Consider the following 15,938-nt stretch of genomic DNA (forward strand, 5'->3'; position numbering starts at 1 on the left):
AATAGACCTCAAAATAAAGAAAGTAACAAGAGATAAAGAAGGACATTACATAATGATAAAGGGCTCAGTCCAACAAGAGGATATAACCATTATAAACATATATGCACCCAATACAGGCGCACCAATATATGTGAAACAAATACTAACAGAATTAAAGGAGGAAATAGAATGCAATGCATTCATTTTGGGAGACTTTAACACACCACTCACCCCAAAGGACAGATCCACCAGACAGAAAATAAGTAAGGACACAGAGGCACTGAAAAACACGCTAGAACAGATGGACCTAACAGACATCTATAGAACTCTACATCCAAAAGCAACAGGATACACATTCTTCTCAAGTGCACATGGAACATTCTCCAGAATAGACCACATACTAGGCCAAAAAAAGAGCCTCAGTAAATTCCAAAAGATTGAAATCCTACCAGCCAACTTTTCAGACCACAAAGGTATAAAACTAGAAATAAATTGTACAAAGAAAGCAAAAAGGCTCACAAACACATGGAGGCTTAACAACATTGTCCTAAATAATCAATGGATCAATGACCAAATTAAAATGGAGATCCAGCAATATATGGAAACAAATGACAACAACAACACAAAGCCCCAACTACTGTGGGACACAGCAAAAGCAGTCTTAAGAGGAAAGTATATAGCAATCCAGGCATATTTAAAAAAGGAAGAACAATCCCAAATGAATGGTCTAATGTTACAATTATCGAAATTGGAAAAAGAAGAACAAATGAGGCCTAAAGTCAGCAGAAGGAGGGACATAATAAAGATCAGAGAAGAAATAAATAAAATTGAGAAGAATAAAACAATAGCAAAAATCAATGAAACCAAGAGCTGGTTCTTCGAGAAAGTAAACAAAATAGATAAGCCTCTAGCCAGACTTATTAAGAGGAAAAGAGAGTCAACACAAATCAACAGTATCAGAAACGAGAAAGGAAAAATCACGACGGACCCCACAGAAATACAAAGAATTATTAGAGACTACTATGAAAATCTATATGCTAACAAGCTGGGAAACCTAGAAGAAATGGACAACTTCCTGGAAAAATACAACCATCCAAGACTGACCCAGAAAGAAACAGAAAATCTAAACAGACCAATTACCAGCAACAAAATTGAAGCAGTAATCAAAAAACTACCAAAGAACAAAACCCCTGAGCCAGATGGATTCACCTCGGAATTTTATCAGACATAAAGGGAAGACATAATACCCATTCTCCTTAAAGTTTTCCAAAAAACAGAAGAGGAGGGGATACTCCCAAACTCATTCTATGAAGCTAACATCACCCTAATACCAAAACCAGGCAAAGACCCCACCAAAAAAGAAAACTACAGACCAATATCCCTGATGAACGTAGATGCAAAAATACTCAACAAAATATTAGCAAACCGAATTCAAAAATACATCAAAAGGATCATACACCATGACCAAGTGGGATTCATCCCAGGGATGCAAGGATGGTACAACATTCAAAAATCCATCAACATCATCCACCACATAAACAAAAAGAAAGACAAAAACCACGTGATCATCTCCATAGATGCTGAAAAAGCATTCGACAAAATTCAAGATCCATTCATGATAAAAACTCTCAACAAAATGGGTATAGAGGGCAAGTACCTCAATATAATAAAGGCCATATATGATAAACCCACAGCTAACATCATACTGAACAGCGAGAGGCTGAGAGCTTTTCCTCTGAGATCGGGAACAAGACAGGGATGCCCACTCTCCCCACTGTTATTCAACGTGGTACTGGAGGTCCTAGCCACGGCAATCAGACAAAACAAAGAAATACAAGGAATCCAGATTGGTAAAGAAGAAGTCAAACTGTCACTATTTGCAGATGACATGATATTGTACATAAAAAACCCTAAAGACTCCACTCCAAAACTACTAGAACTAATATCGGAATTCAGCAAAGTTGCAGGATACAAAATAAACACACAGAAATCTGTAGCTTTCCTATACACTAACAATGAACTAATAGAAAGAGAAATCAGGAAAACAATTCCATTCACAATAGCATCAAAAAGAATAAAATACCTAGGAATAAACCTAACCAAGGAAGTGAAAGACCTATACCCTGAAAACTACAAGACACTCCTAAGAGAAATTAAAGAGGTCACTAACAAATGGAAACTCATCCCATGCTCCTGGCTAGGAAGAATTAATATCGTCAAAATGGCCATCCTGCCCAAAGCAATATACAGATTCGATGCAATCCCTATCAAACTACCAACAGCATTCTTCAATGAACTGAAACAAATAGTTCAAAAATTCATACGGAACCATCAAAGACCCCGAATAGCCAAAGCAATCCTGAGAAGGAAGAATAAAGTGGGGGGGATCTCGCTCCCCAACTTCAAGCTCTACTGCAAAGCCACGGTAACCAAGACAATTTGGTACTGGCACAAGAACAGACCCACAGACCAGTGGAACAGAATAAAGACTCCAGACATTAACCCAAACATATATGGTGAACTAATTCGATAAAGGGGCCATGGACATACAGTGGGGAAATGACAGTCTCTTCAACAGATGGAGCTGGCAAAACAGGACAGCTACATGTAAGAGAATGAAACTGGATCACTCTCTAACCCCATACACAAAAGTAAACTCCAAATGGATCAAAGACCTGAATGGAAGTCATGAAACCATAAAACTCTTATAAAAAAACATAGGCAAAAATCTCATGGACATAAACATGAGTGACTTCTTCATGAACCTATCTCCCCGGGCAAGGGAAACAAAGGCAAAAATGAACAAGTGGGACTATATCAAGCTAAAAAGCTTCTGTACAGCAAAGAACACCATCAATAGAACAAAAAGGTATCCTACAGTATGGGAGAACATATTCATAAGTGACAGATCCGATAAAGGATTGACATCCAAAATATATAAAGAACTCACATGCCTCAACAAACAAAAAGCAAATAATCCAATTAAAAAATGGGCAGAGGAGCTGAACAGACAGTTCTCTAAAGAAGAAATCCAGATGGCCAAAAGGCACATGAAAAGATGCTCCACATCGCTAATCATCAGAGAAATGCAAATTAAAACCACAATGAGATATCACCTCACAACAGTAAGGATCACCATCATCAAAAAGACAAACAACAACAAATGTTGGCGAGGTTGTGGAGAAAGGGGAACCCTCCTACACTGCTGGTGGGAATGTAAACTAGTTCAACCATTGTGGAAAGCAGTATGGAGGATCCTCAGAATGCTCAAAATAGAAATACCATTTGACCCAGGAATTCCACTTCTAGGAATTTACCCTAAGAATGCAGCAATCCAGTTTGAAAAAGACAGATGCACCCCTATGTTTATCGCTGCACTGTTTGCAATAGCCAAGATATGGAAGCAACCTAAATGTCCATCAGTAGATGAACAGATAAAGAAGATATGGTACATATACACAATGGAATATTACGCAGCCATAAGAAAAAAACAGATCCTACCATTTGCAACAACATGGATGGAGCTAGAGGGTATTATGCTCAGTGAAATAAGCCAAGCAGAGAAGGACAAGTACCAAATGATTTCACTCATATGTGGAGTATTAGAACAAAGGAAAACTGAAGGAACAAAACAGCAGCAGAATCAAAGAATCCAAGAATGGACTAATAGTTACCAAACGGAAAGGGACTGGGGATGATGGGTGGGAAGGGAGGGATAAGGGTGGGGAAAAAGAAAGAGGGCATTACAATTAGCATGTATAGTGCACGGGGGACACGGGGAGGGCTGCGCAACACAGAGAAGACAAGTAGTGATTTTACAGCATCTTACTACACAGATGGACAGTGACTGTTAAGGGGTATGTGGGGGGGAATTGGTGAAGGGGGGAACCTAGTAAACATAATGTTCTTTCTGTAATTGTAGATTAATGATACCAAAATAAAAAAATTTAAAAAAAACAAAAAAAAAAGGATAATTTCTAAATGTCAAGAGTTAACCAAAAGAAAGATTAATCCTCAAGCAAAAAATATATAAAACCAATCCTTCATTGAAAGGATACAGATCTGTGAAAACTGTAGGCAGGCTTCACTGTAAAACAAAATCAAACAGAAAAATCACTAGATGAATGCAAGTGTTTCCCAAATACTGAGTTGTTTTTACAAAAATTTACTGAACAAATTACAAGTATTTTTCTGAAAATACTAGTTCCTTTCAGCTGGCAGAAGAAAAATGTAATTCTTACTTCACAGACCTGTTTTGGTATTCTGAATTTTTAAATTAAAGAGTCACTTGCTCTTGCAACCCAGAAATGAGTGGCTGGACCTGGGGACTAAAAATCAATTAGTATCTGCCATTTTGCTTCTTCAACACCAAGTATATGTGAAAACAGTATCTTAACTTACAACAAGTAGATATTAATGCCTATGACTTACTTGTGCAAATGATAATATACTGTGGTAACAAAGGATTCAAAACAATCTAAATATCCACCAATAAAAACTATTTAGTTATGCAATCATAAAAAGGAAAAAGGTATAATAAAGTATGCCAAAATACTACCATCTTTGTAAAAACAAGGAAAAACAAATATAAATATATTTTATTGATTTGGCAGCCTCCTGAAAGGGAACTGAGTAGTTAGGGACAGGAATGGAAGAGTCTTCTCACCAAAATGCTAGTAAAAGTTACTAATCAGTATAGGTGAGCAATTCCAAGAATCAAATTCATGCTTCCAAGAACTAGAAATTTGTTTCATTTTGTTTCTGAAATAAAGCAAAATTATCATAAAAATGCCTAAAAATACAGGGAAAGTATAAAGAAAAAATATCACTAAGAATCCTATCTTCTCAGAAATAACCAATGTAAAATTTTGATGCATTTCCTACCAATTATTTTCAATGGAGGCTAACTCCATAAACACTAAAATGATCCCAAAACATTAGGCAATTTTATTACTGTATAATAAGTTTTACTTTTCATAATTTAAATGACATATTAGATCTTATTAGTCCACAATGAAACAAATATTAACCATCACTATACACAGGTATCCCTGCCTCCATTTTTAGAAATTTGTTTTTTAAAAATGCTAGATAATGCAGTCTGTATTTAATCATAAGATTTCTGAAATTCTCATTTCTTCCACAGTCCCAATAAACTCCTATATTCTACCTGCCATTGCACACTCTAAAAATTGCTTCTGGAAGATAATGGACAATATAAATGACATCATATATATTAAAATGAAAGATTCCTTTTAAACAAAACTACTACAAGCTCAATAAATATATGTCAGTAACTGTTTTAAGGCAGATTTTACTATGATTATGACATTTCTGCTAATACTGAAAATTTTTTAATGAGAAGTTTACAAACTTACAGGTAAATTTCTGAATAGCTTAATATTGACAGTAATTTTCAAACATCATACATTCTGATAGCGATATCAAAAGGACAGGAATATCACTTTGTAATTGCTAATAAATCAATTTTTCTAGGCACTGATGATCATTGATGGTTGCTGCTAACATAAATAGAACTAGCATTATGTGCCTTCTAATAGAAGAATGGAAGACATACTACCATCTATGAAATAGTCTTGAGGGGAAAAAAAATCTAACCTGAATCCAAATGTCAATTAACAGGAAATAGTGGACAGAGGAGCAAACTAAATGACACTAACAGGGCTAGTCAACAAAATCCATACTGTAGGAAACTACAGAACAAATGACCTGGTTTCTTACAAAATAAACTGCAAAGGAAGAGAGAGAGAGAGAGAGAGAGAGAGAGAGAGAGAGGAAGGGAAGGCTATAGACTAATAGATTCAACACAGTTGAATGCATCACAATGTGTGGACCTTGATGGGTCCTAAAACAAACAAACTGATAAATTAATAATAAAGCTATAACTTTGATGAGACAATTGAAAATTTGAACAATAGGTGGATATTTGACATTAAGGAATCATTAATTTTTGAAGTATTAGTTATGTTGAAATGTCAAGAACCCCCTTTTATGCTCAGTGAAATAAGACAGGAGAAAAACAAGTACCAAATGAGTTCCCTCATTTGTGGAGTATAACAACAAAGCAAAATTGAAGGAACAAAACAATAGCAGACTCTCAGATTCCAAGAAGAGACTAGCAGTTACAAAAGGGAAGGGACTGGGGAGGGTAGGTGTGGAGGGAGGAAGAAGGGGATTAAGGGGCATTATGATTAGCACACATAATACAGGGGGGTCACGAGGAAGGCAGTATAGCACAAAAGACAAGCAGTGACTCTATTGCATCTTACTATGCTGATGGACAGTGACTGCAGTGGGGTGGGGAGGGACTTGACAATATGGGTGAATGTTGTAACCACAATGTTGCTCATGTGAAACCTTCATAAGATTGTATATCAATGATACCTTAATTTAAAAAAAGTGAATCCTTATCTTTCAGAGACATACTAAAATACAGATGAAGTGATACGATAACTGAGATTTGTTTCAAAATGATACAGAATGAGTGGAAATGGGTGGGAAATGGGAAACAGATGAAACAGGACTGACTTGAGCTGTTAATTAATGAAGCAGTCTACAACTACATGGGGGTTCACTGCATTATTCAGTTACCCCCATGTATGTTTGAAATGTTCTATAATAAAACAAAATCTTAATGGTGGGGAGGAGGGGTGGATTAACAAAAAAGACTTGTAGATATCAGGTACTAAGAGGGACCTGCAAGTGCCCTTATTCCTACTGAATTAAATGGCTCCAATCCTAAAAATAAGGTCAAAAAGAGTAGTCAACCTACAGAGATATTCAATATATGATTCATAGCTACTTCCAAATTCTCAGAAGCTGAGGATCACAGTTCTTTTACATTCCTCATACATGTCTCACAGCTGCTTGGTAGACTAGAAAAAGTTTCTCAGCAAGATATAATGATGAATTTGGAAAACAGCAATCAGAATTTAAGTCCCCAATATACCTTAGACAAAAATTAACATTCTTTTCATCTTAGAGTAGCACCGTAAATCACAACCAAAGACTACTGTTGTTTTTAAAACTGAAAGATTGAAACATAAGCAAACCTTTTGGTATCGATCTTAATAGCAACAAAACTGTTTGAAGATGCTTCATTCACTTTCTCATCTTCCCAAATTGCAGCCATCTGTGTAGACTGCTCATCATCACCTGTAAAACATTTCAAGGATTTTTACAATATATGGCCAGTGTCTGTGAAAATTTTCCCTGGAAATCTGAAACTTCAAATAAAATATAATCCCACAAATACTATTTTCTACCAAATTTGAAAACTAGTTTTTCCATAAAATTTAAAGTATGACTTAATATATGCATTGTTAACATAATAAACAGTAGTGAAAAAATACTGTCATTTATATTATGCAAAATATTTTCTACAAGAAGACATCTAAATTATGATGCAAACAGTATCACAAAAATTAGAACTCATGGGTAGAAATAAACAGTGACTATTTTGGCTTTGCACATAGGATTTTAGAAAGGAAATGTGTAATACTTTTCTTTAATGGAGACCTTTTGGTTGAGTTCAATGTCCTCCACACTACAGCATTTACTCTCCAGAATTCCTCCAAGGTAGACAAAGGCAAGTGCAATTCTGTTTGTTGTTTTGGACTTGCCTTTTACTATAGGTATGCTAATTATAAAAGTTACGATGATCCAAAGCTAACTATGGTAATAGAATTCAGCATAGTGGCTACCTTGGTAAAGGTGCTATTGACTGGGAAAGGGCATCAAGGGGCCTTCTGGGGGCGCTAGAAATGTTTGCACCTTAATCTGGGTATCAGTTATACTAGTGTATTCATACATAAAAATTCAGGGAGCAGTTCACTCAATATATTTCACTTAACATAATGTATCATATCTCAGTTGGAAACAAGACCTTGTTTCCATTTTAGACTTCTATGTCTAGATTTTGGCATAACCATTTATTGGTACCAGAGGGAAATTTACCTGAGTAGGTCACTGAGAAATACTTCTGAAGTTAGCAGAGCTAAGTGCTTTCTAAAAGGTGAACAAGCTTTGCCAATTTACAGCTACAAAAAGTTGAGGCCGCATTTTTCATTTTACAAAAATGAGATCATTCTCTACCTATTCTTTTGTAAGCTGCTTTCTTCCCCTGTAAGTGCTCCCCCTCTTTCCCAATTCAATCCACCCTTACACATCCTTTCAGTTTTCAGGCCAAAAACTAGTTATCCTTGACTTCAGTTGACTCTATCTCCAAAATGTATCCAGAATGTAACTATTTCTCACCACTTCACTGTTACCACCTGATTAAAGCTGTCATATCTCACCTAGATGATTACAATAGCCCCCTAACTGGTCTCCCTGCTCAGCCTATTCTTAACACATCAACTTTCTTTAAAAAGTCAGATCACATCAACCCTCTGCTCAAAATCCTACAAATGGCTCCAAATTTCCTTCAAGATAAAAGCCAAAGTCCTTACAAATGGCCTCAGGCCTCCAGTTACCTCTGGACCTCATTTCCTTTTACCTTCTTGCTAATCCTTTCCTTTCCTCAAATACGAAAGGGACACTCTTGCTTTAACGTCTTTGCACTAGATGCTTCTTCTCCCTGGAATATTTTGCCCCGATACCCCATGGTTAACTCTCAACTCCCTTAAGTTATTGATCAAATATTCTTAATAAAGTCTGCCCTAAACACTTTAAAATACACCCTTCCAGTCATTCCCAAAAACTCCCTTATTTCTTAATTTCCTGTAATGCTTACCATCTTCATCAGACTATTAAGACTGCATGTTTTACTTATTATGTTTCCTGTTTATTATGTCTCCCTCCCTTAGAATGCAGGCTCCATGAGGGCAAGAACTGTTTTCCTTTTTATTTACTGATATAACTCAAATGCCTACAACAGAACCTGGCATATAGTAAGTACCCGGTATATAGCAGCAGGCTCTCAGTAAATATTATGTGGAATGAATAGGTAAATTTCTGGTATATTAAGTATCTTGGAATGCCTACAATACTTGACTAATAATGCTGCACATGTGAATCTACACTGTGTGAGATGAGATCTAAAAACGCCAGGAACAGAGTCTTGAGAAATCTGGCTATGGAAAATGAAAGAGGCTAGAATGTATCCACAGACCAAGTAAAAAATAATGCCCATTAGCAGATTTGTAGATGTGGAAAACTGTCATTTGCAGTGAGATCATTCTGAGCACATCTTCAGATACTGTGGAGTGAGGAGAGATGTAAAATTTCAAGTAAAGGACAAGATCATCAACCTAAAAAGTAGCTATATGAGAACATTCTTACTATAAACACTTCTTAAAGAGGGTTGTGAGATGGGATGGATCCTTTTTACTCATTCTTTCTTTCATACATTCCCTATTCTATTCCACAATTACTTTGTGCTAGGCATTGGGCTATATATACTAAACATAAAACAAGTAAGACATTGTTCTCAGTGTAGCTTAATCTCTAATGGCAAAATAAGTACTTGTTTAGTAAACAACTTTATAGTAATAAATGCTGTAAAAAAAAAACTATGAGAGAAAATAAGGAGACCCTCTTTAGATCGGTCAGGGAAGCCCTATCTGAGATGACATTAAGGTAAAACCTACAGGATGAAAGAGCTGAGCCATGATTATTTTTAATCAAATTATGAACTATGAGATGGACGTAGTTGGGCCTAAGATTTTAGGAGAAAACATTGGTGGTATCAGCTATATCCAGAGCATCCGCTTCAAGAGAACAGTACAAACTGAGAAGCAAAGAGGTGCACACCCTAATACAGTTAACAATTCCAACCTAGAAAACCTCAACTGGTCAAAACCTAAAGGCTTTCAGTGGTCTATTTTAAACAAAAAAGGCAGTGAACAGTGTCTGTCAAGGAAATTTTAGCCCTCTAGCAACACTAGTCAGTGATCTGACACCTCTGCTTCAAGAGCCCTGTCCAATTATTCTTTCCCCAGAACACAATAAAAATTTCTCCACTTTCTTTCTTTCAATTTACGTAACTACAACACTGAAAATCCTTGTTAATTTGTTGGCTGAACTAGTAATCTCTCCAGTCTTCTAGTATCAGTTTCACAATATCCTTTAATTTATCCATGAAATTTTCACTAACTATAAACAACTTGCCTAAAATGTTTCCCACTGAGTGGTTATATGAACCAAAGTATACTCTTAACACCACTCCTTCTAGCTATAAGTTTTTTAATTTTCCACTGAATTAGTAACCATTGTTGAAGTCTCAGATCTAAGAAAATCATGAGTTCTGGCTATAAATAACGAGTTCTAACTCGTGAATGTTGCAATTTTTCATTACCCCACTGTCTATATATTCCTCGAGTGACACTAATCCTACCTAGTTTTGGAAATTAACTTCCTAAACCTCTAGAAAGCCAACAGTATTTTGAATGGATCAAGGGACAGACTCCTTTGACAGATTGTTACCAGTCTTCCTGTAAACATTCAACAGTCATTGATATTCTAAAAGTATATAATATATATTAAGCAGTAAAAAGTTAACTGAAGAATGTATATATACACACAAAGCCCAAAGAACTATAAACTTATGCTTATTTTACTATTATAATAATTAGCATTATTGTTTCCAAATGTTAATTAAATATAGAATTTATTCTTTCAAATTAACTGATTTGCCTAAGATTACCTCCTAGAACATTTGGACACCATCAATTGTGTGTTTTTGTTGAAAAACTACCATAATCCCATCATGACTACCGTAATCCTAGGTTTTCTAATTTCGACACCAATTTTGATATCTACAAAAAGCCTACAATTGTTACATTTTTCCTTAAGAAACAAGCACTTCTTTTGAAGCTGCTAAAAAAATGTGACAAGATATAATCCTTTTTTGTGAACCTGGTGCATGTCACTAAACCACTGTGAACATAAGTTTTCTCATCTATAAAATGGAGTTAATAAAATCTATTCACTTACCACAAGGATCAATTGAGATTTTTATGCAAAAAACACAACTTGAAATTTCTTAAAACTATTATTGTACTCTCAATAAGCATAGTATCATTTAATTTTCCTTTTCTTTTTAATCCATTCTTTTCCTTATAGGATTACAGCCGTTTTTTCTTTATATGAATTATAAGTCTAAAACAGCATAAGAGAATCTAAAGTACTCAAGCCCTTCTACGTAATAACATTAGGCTAAAAATTTAGAATAACTTAGAAAAATTGTAAGTTTCAAATTTAATTTTAAATGAAACACATTTCAGTAACTTATTCTTCACTGCAGTGCTTAAGTTACAGAGCCATTATCTAGTCTCCCCAGTCGTAAATGAGTAAACCGTTATTAAACACAAACAGTTGAAACAATACACCCCAAAGTAACAAATATTGATTTAGTTCATGTAATGAAAATCAGCAAAACCATAAAGGAGTAGGTTTACTGTAAATCTAGAGGATTTCAGTAATAGGGGAGTAATAAAATATGGAGCAAAATAACACCGAGCAGCACAGGCTGAGTTCGTACACGTTGACAAAACTGTAGATACTGAACTAGGAAGACAACAAAAAGAACCAAGGACTGAACGTCTACCTCTTCCAAAACAAACAGTAAAAAATCAACTGGCAACAAAGAAACTATTCCATGTCAGACTCTAGAGCCCTCCCCACTATCATTTTTAAAAAGGTCAAATCTATATAAAGCTAAAAAGTTTGCGTTTCAGGGACGTGCAAACGCAAGTAACCGTGAACATCAGGTGGTTTCTCTTTGTTGCTTACCAATGACACGGCTTTCTTCCTGACAGTCCACAACTGATTACGAGCCCAACTGCCTAATAGCCTGTCCCTAGCCCCACCTAAACACTAGGAACTGCATGGGCGTGAAACCATCCAGAACGGCGTCCTCGGGTACGGAGAGGCCTATCGGAGCGCCCGGGGAGAGGGGGCTGTGGGGCTCTCTCTGAGACAACTCCCCAGGCGGGCACGCGGGAGGGACGCTCGGCGCGGAGCGGCGACCAGGGCCTACAGGACGCGTCCCCTTGCCCCGCGCAGAAGAGTGGGCGGAGCGCGGCGCGCTTCGGGGGCGAGACACGACGGTGCCTCCGAGCCGGGCGCTGGGAGAAGGGGGCGGTGGGGAACGGGCCCGGTGTGCCCCAAACGGACGGAGGAGGCGCTGAGAAGCCAGGGGGAGGCAGCCCGGACCTCTCGGGGCACCGAGGAAAGCCTGGAGGCCCCTGTGGTTGGTGGTAGGCCGGAGGGGGTGTCCCGTCCACATCTTGGGCTCCCGCCCCCTTCACCTGCCAAGAACACCACGAACACCGCGCCGCTTCTCTTGGCTGACGCGATGGCGGCCGGGATGGAGCCCTGGAACCACAGCATCGCTTCCCTCGGGCCGAGGCGCTGGCTCGGGGTGCAGTCGCCGCGGTCCAGGAGCCGGCCCCGCCCTCCCCTTCGTCGGGTCGGGCCCCCCTTCAACCCCAGCTGGCCCGCGATCCCCCACCCCGCCTCCGCACAAACGCGCAAGCCCGTGGGCCAGTCAGCGGCTCTCTGGGACGCGCGCAAGCGCGCGAGCGCGGGACGCCCCGCGTCACGTGACACCACCCATCGTCGTCGGCACCGCGCCCACGTGCCTTGTCTCGTTGGCAAGTTGGTGCGTGCGCGCGCCCGCTCGGCCTCAGGCCCTGCAGTCCCGGAAGTACGAGAAAACCGAGTGAAGGATGACCAACTGCTACGGTGCGTTGGTGGCTCCTTCTTGTGGCATGACGGGAATTGTAGTCTTCTTGTTCTTGTTCTCCTTAACATTGTTGAAAAAATGACGGTAGTTTCCGGGGCACTTAAAGGAGGCAGCCGTGAGAGCCACTTCACAATATGTAAGGAGTTGGAGAGGAGCCGGGGCTCACTAACCAGGAGATATCCTTGGCCTCGGGGAGACCTTAAGTGCAGAGCAAATCCTCCCTGCCAGACTGGAACCCTATCTAACGGGAAACTATGTAATTCTCTATTATGACCAGTGGCCATTGTGTGACAGGGTTGGGCGTCTCTCGGTTATGAAACTAAATGGACTTAGTAGGGATTTACTGCAAGGCTATTTAACTTACCTGAACCTCGAAGAAAAGACAGGATAAAATCCACAGCAATCACCCTCTGTAATACCAGACAACCCAGGTTCCTGATGGGAAATATTAATAAAACACAAACCTTTAGCAACTTCTTAGTCATTGGCTAGAGATCATTCCAAAACCTGAAAACAATAGCTATGCTATTGCCACAGATGCTTTCTAAAGTAACTCAAAAGCAGAGAATAGATGATGATTTATTTTCCAGACACTTCCCATGGTAAAACAACAGATAATGATTTTGCTTTACAATTTTGTGTGAGAATGTTCTGTAATCAAGATATGGCACACCATGGTTGGTTGCCATTAAAATGAAAAATCCATATTTAATACTTTAATGAAATTAACGTGGTCTCATAACAATTAGCTAAAGGCTTGTATGGTTTAAAGTTGCAGACACAAATATACATTCTATATCAATTAAATTTCTCTGGTAGTACAACCACCTGACAGTCTTTGCAGGATAAAAAAGGTGTTTCATCTGAAAATATCCCTTTCCTACAAATATTAGCCTAAAAATAGCCAACAGATTGTACTCCAATTTTTATTTTTTCCAATCAGAACTCTCATACAATGTTATTATAAACTGAAACATTATGCTGCATTCAATCAACCTATTAATCCTTTCCATAGAGCAATGTATTTAATTATTCCTAATGTTAGAATTAACTATTATAAGAATCATTCATAGCCTTTCATTTATTCATCAAACGTTTGTTGCTCATTTACTATGAGCTAGGAATGGTACTTGGCATGGGTAAGAATATGAGGCAGACAAGCCTTTGTGAGTGCACAGTCTCAAGAGGAAGGCAGACATTAAGCAAGTGATGGTGAGTGATAATGAATACCACAAAAGGAGAAATTCTGAATGTTTCAGAAGTGTGTGTTGATGTGACCAAACATGGATAGCGGGGTTAAACAAGGCCTTCCTGAGGGAGTCACGTGTCAAGAGAAATCTAGCCAGGTGAAGAAGATGCTTCAAGGCAGAGGAAATAGCAATGGGAAGGCTTAGGAGCAAATGAAATCAGTACATTTGAAGAACTGAAAAATGGCTCGTATGGCTAGAACTTAGAAAGGGGAATGTGGTACAAATAAGGTTGGAAAGATAGGCAAGGATTAGATCCTACAGGACCTTGGAAGACGTGTTAAGAACTGCAGACATTTTTCGGAATTGTAGAATGCCAATGAAGAATTTCAAAGAGGAATTATAAGATTTGTGTTTTTATTATACAGCTAGGCTGCAATTTAAATTGATTGGACTTGAAGTAGAATGGGTAAATGTGAAGAGACTGGTTAAGAGACTTTCAGGTATAAAGGAGATGGAAACTTTTGATATTATGGAAGCAGACCCAGCAGGTTTTGTTGATTGATTAGGTATGGAATTCGTGGAAAGAGGAGTTAAGGAGAGATCTTGGGTTTCTGTCTTGAGAAATTGTAGAGAAGACAGTACTGACCTAAGGACCTTTGAAAGAAGAGCGGTTGGTGGGAAGGAGTGCAGGAAGATGTGAGTTCAGTATTAGACCTCTGTTTGGAATTCAGGAGAAATGTTAAGTAAGCAGATAGGTACTAAGTTTGGAGCTCAGAAAACAGTTCATACCTAGAGACAAATTCGAGATTTCTCTACATACAGGGGATAATTGAGGTTCTAGAGGACACTTTCTCTACAGAATGTGCAGAGGGAGGTGGGACAAGTGTATATGACTGAGTATACTCTTGTACATCTACAGAGTTGTAAAGAGAAGTATAGACCAGTAAATGAGACTTGGGGAAGGTTGCGGGAATATGTGTAGAGGAAAATGGGAGCACATGATACTGAAGAAGCCAGGGTAGGGAAAATTTTCGGAAGCAGGGAGAAGCAGCTATGCCGAATGTCAATTTAAATAAGATTTTTAAATGTTCACTGTTTCTAGCAACCTACAAGTGAATATCAACTTAGCAAGAGGGGTTTTGGTGGATTCTTCTGTGTGGAAATCAGAAGGCAATGGGTTGAAGAGTGAGGGAGATAAGGAGGGGATGTCAGTAAGTGTGAAGGGAAGGGAGAGGAAAGGACATTAGCTGGACAGGGATTTGGATTGGGAAAGACAGTCTTTTTAAAGATTGGAGAGACTTGTACACAATGAAGTATTGATGGAAAGGAGTTAGTCTTGGAGAGAAGACTGTTATCTCCCCTATGAAGAAAGGAAGGAATATGATATACAGCAACTTATATAAATAATCCATCCAACAGTCATTCTCCTACTACACCTCCCATTATGCCTCACTGAAAAAATAACCTCTCCTTGCAGGTACTACTGTGGGAAAGGAGTTTAGGTACTTCTAAGAGAAATTTTCTTAATAAAAAGAGACTCATGGAATAAAGCACAATCCTTTGCTGGATGTGGTTCAGGGCATATGGTGCCTGGTACAGCTGCAGCTATCTTGTGGCCATGAGGAACAACGCTGCCAACGTTCTGAGAATGATAGAATGAAATATGGAAAGCAACTGCTGTCTGTGATGACACAAATCTTGTGAGACAATAACTGTTCTCATTGGTTAGGCTATTTTAAGTTGGATATTGCTTCTTAGAATCATCACTATTCTACACAAGCTGGGATGAGATCCAGAGCACGGCAGACAGAAGAGACACCCTTTCCATTTTAACAGGAAAAAGAGGAAAAATAACTTTGGATGTAATTAAGTTTATAAGTATCAGGACAGTACATTGAGGAAGTTTTCATCAAAAGGCTAAACTTGCTGAGAGTGATGAGAGACATAAGGGAACTGGTACCTTAAAGTTAGGGGGCAAAGTTTGAAATAATACTGATGAGTGCTTCAGGGTAGGGGACTAGGGAAGCATAGCACACCAGGCAGTCTGAGGACCAGCTGAA

At 38.4% G+C, this 15,938-nt stretch overlaps 1 protein-coding gene across 3 annotated transcripts in view; it reads right to left on the reverse strand.

Annotated features, from left to right (window-relative positions):
- UBXN4 (UBX domain protein 4) overlaps positions 1 to 12,477 on the reverse strand; it is a 42,282-nt gene extending 29,805 nt beyond the window's left edge. The window contains exons 1-4 of one of the 3 annotated variants that reach the window (XM_057505640.1): positions 12,252 to 12,477; positions 9,113 to 9,199; positions 7,053 to 7,155; positions 4,038 to 4,066 (exon numbers count right to left, since the gene is read on the reverse strand). In XM_057505640.1, coding sequence (XP_057361623.1) covers positions 4,038 to 4,066; positions 7,053 to 7,155; positions 9,113 to 9,199; positions 12,252 to 12,333 — 301 coding nt within the window. In that variant the 5' untranslated portion in view covers positions 12,334 to 12,477. Of the gene's footprint in view, positions 1 to 4,037; positions 4,067 to 7,052; positions 7,156 to 9,112; positions 9,200 to 11,733; positions 11,872 to 12,251 lie in introns of those variants that run through there. The other 2 variants (XM_036886544.2, XM_057505641.1) reach the window with 2 other exon arrangements.
- Positions 12,478 to 15,938: the final 3,461 nt, after the last annotated feature.

The sequence above is a fragment of the Manis pentadactyla genome, chromosome 8, assembly GCF_030020395.1.
Source record: "Manis pentadactyla isolate mManPen7 chromosome 8, mManPen7.hap1, whole genome shotgun sequence".
Lineage (NCBI taxonomy): Eukaryota > Metazoa > Chordata > Mammalia > Pholidota > Manidae > Manis > Manis pentadactyla.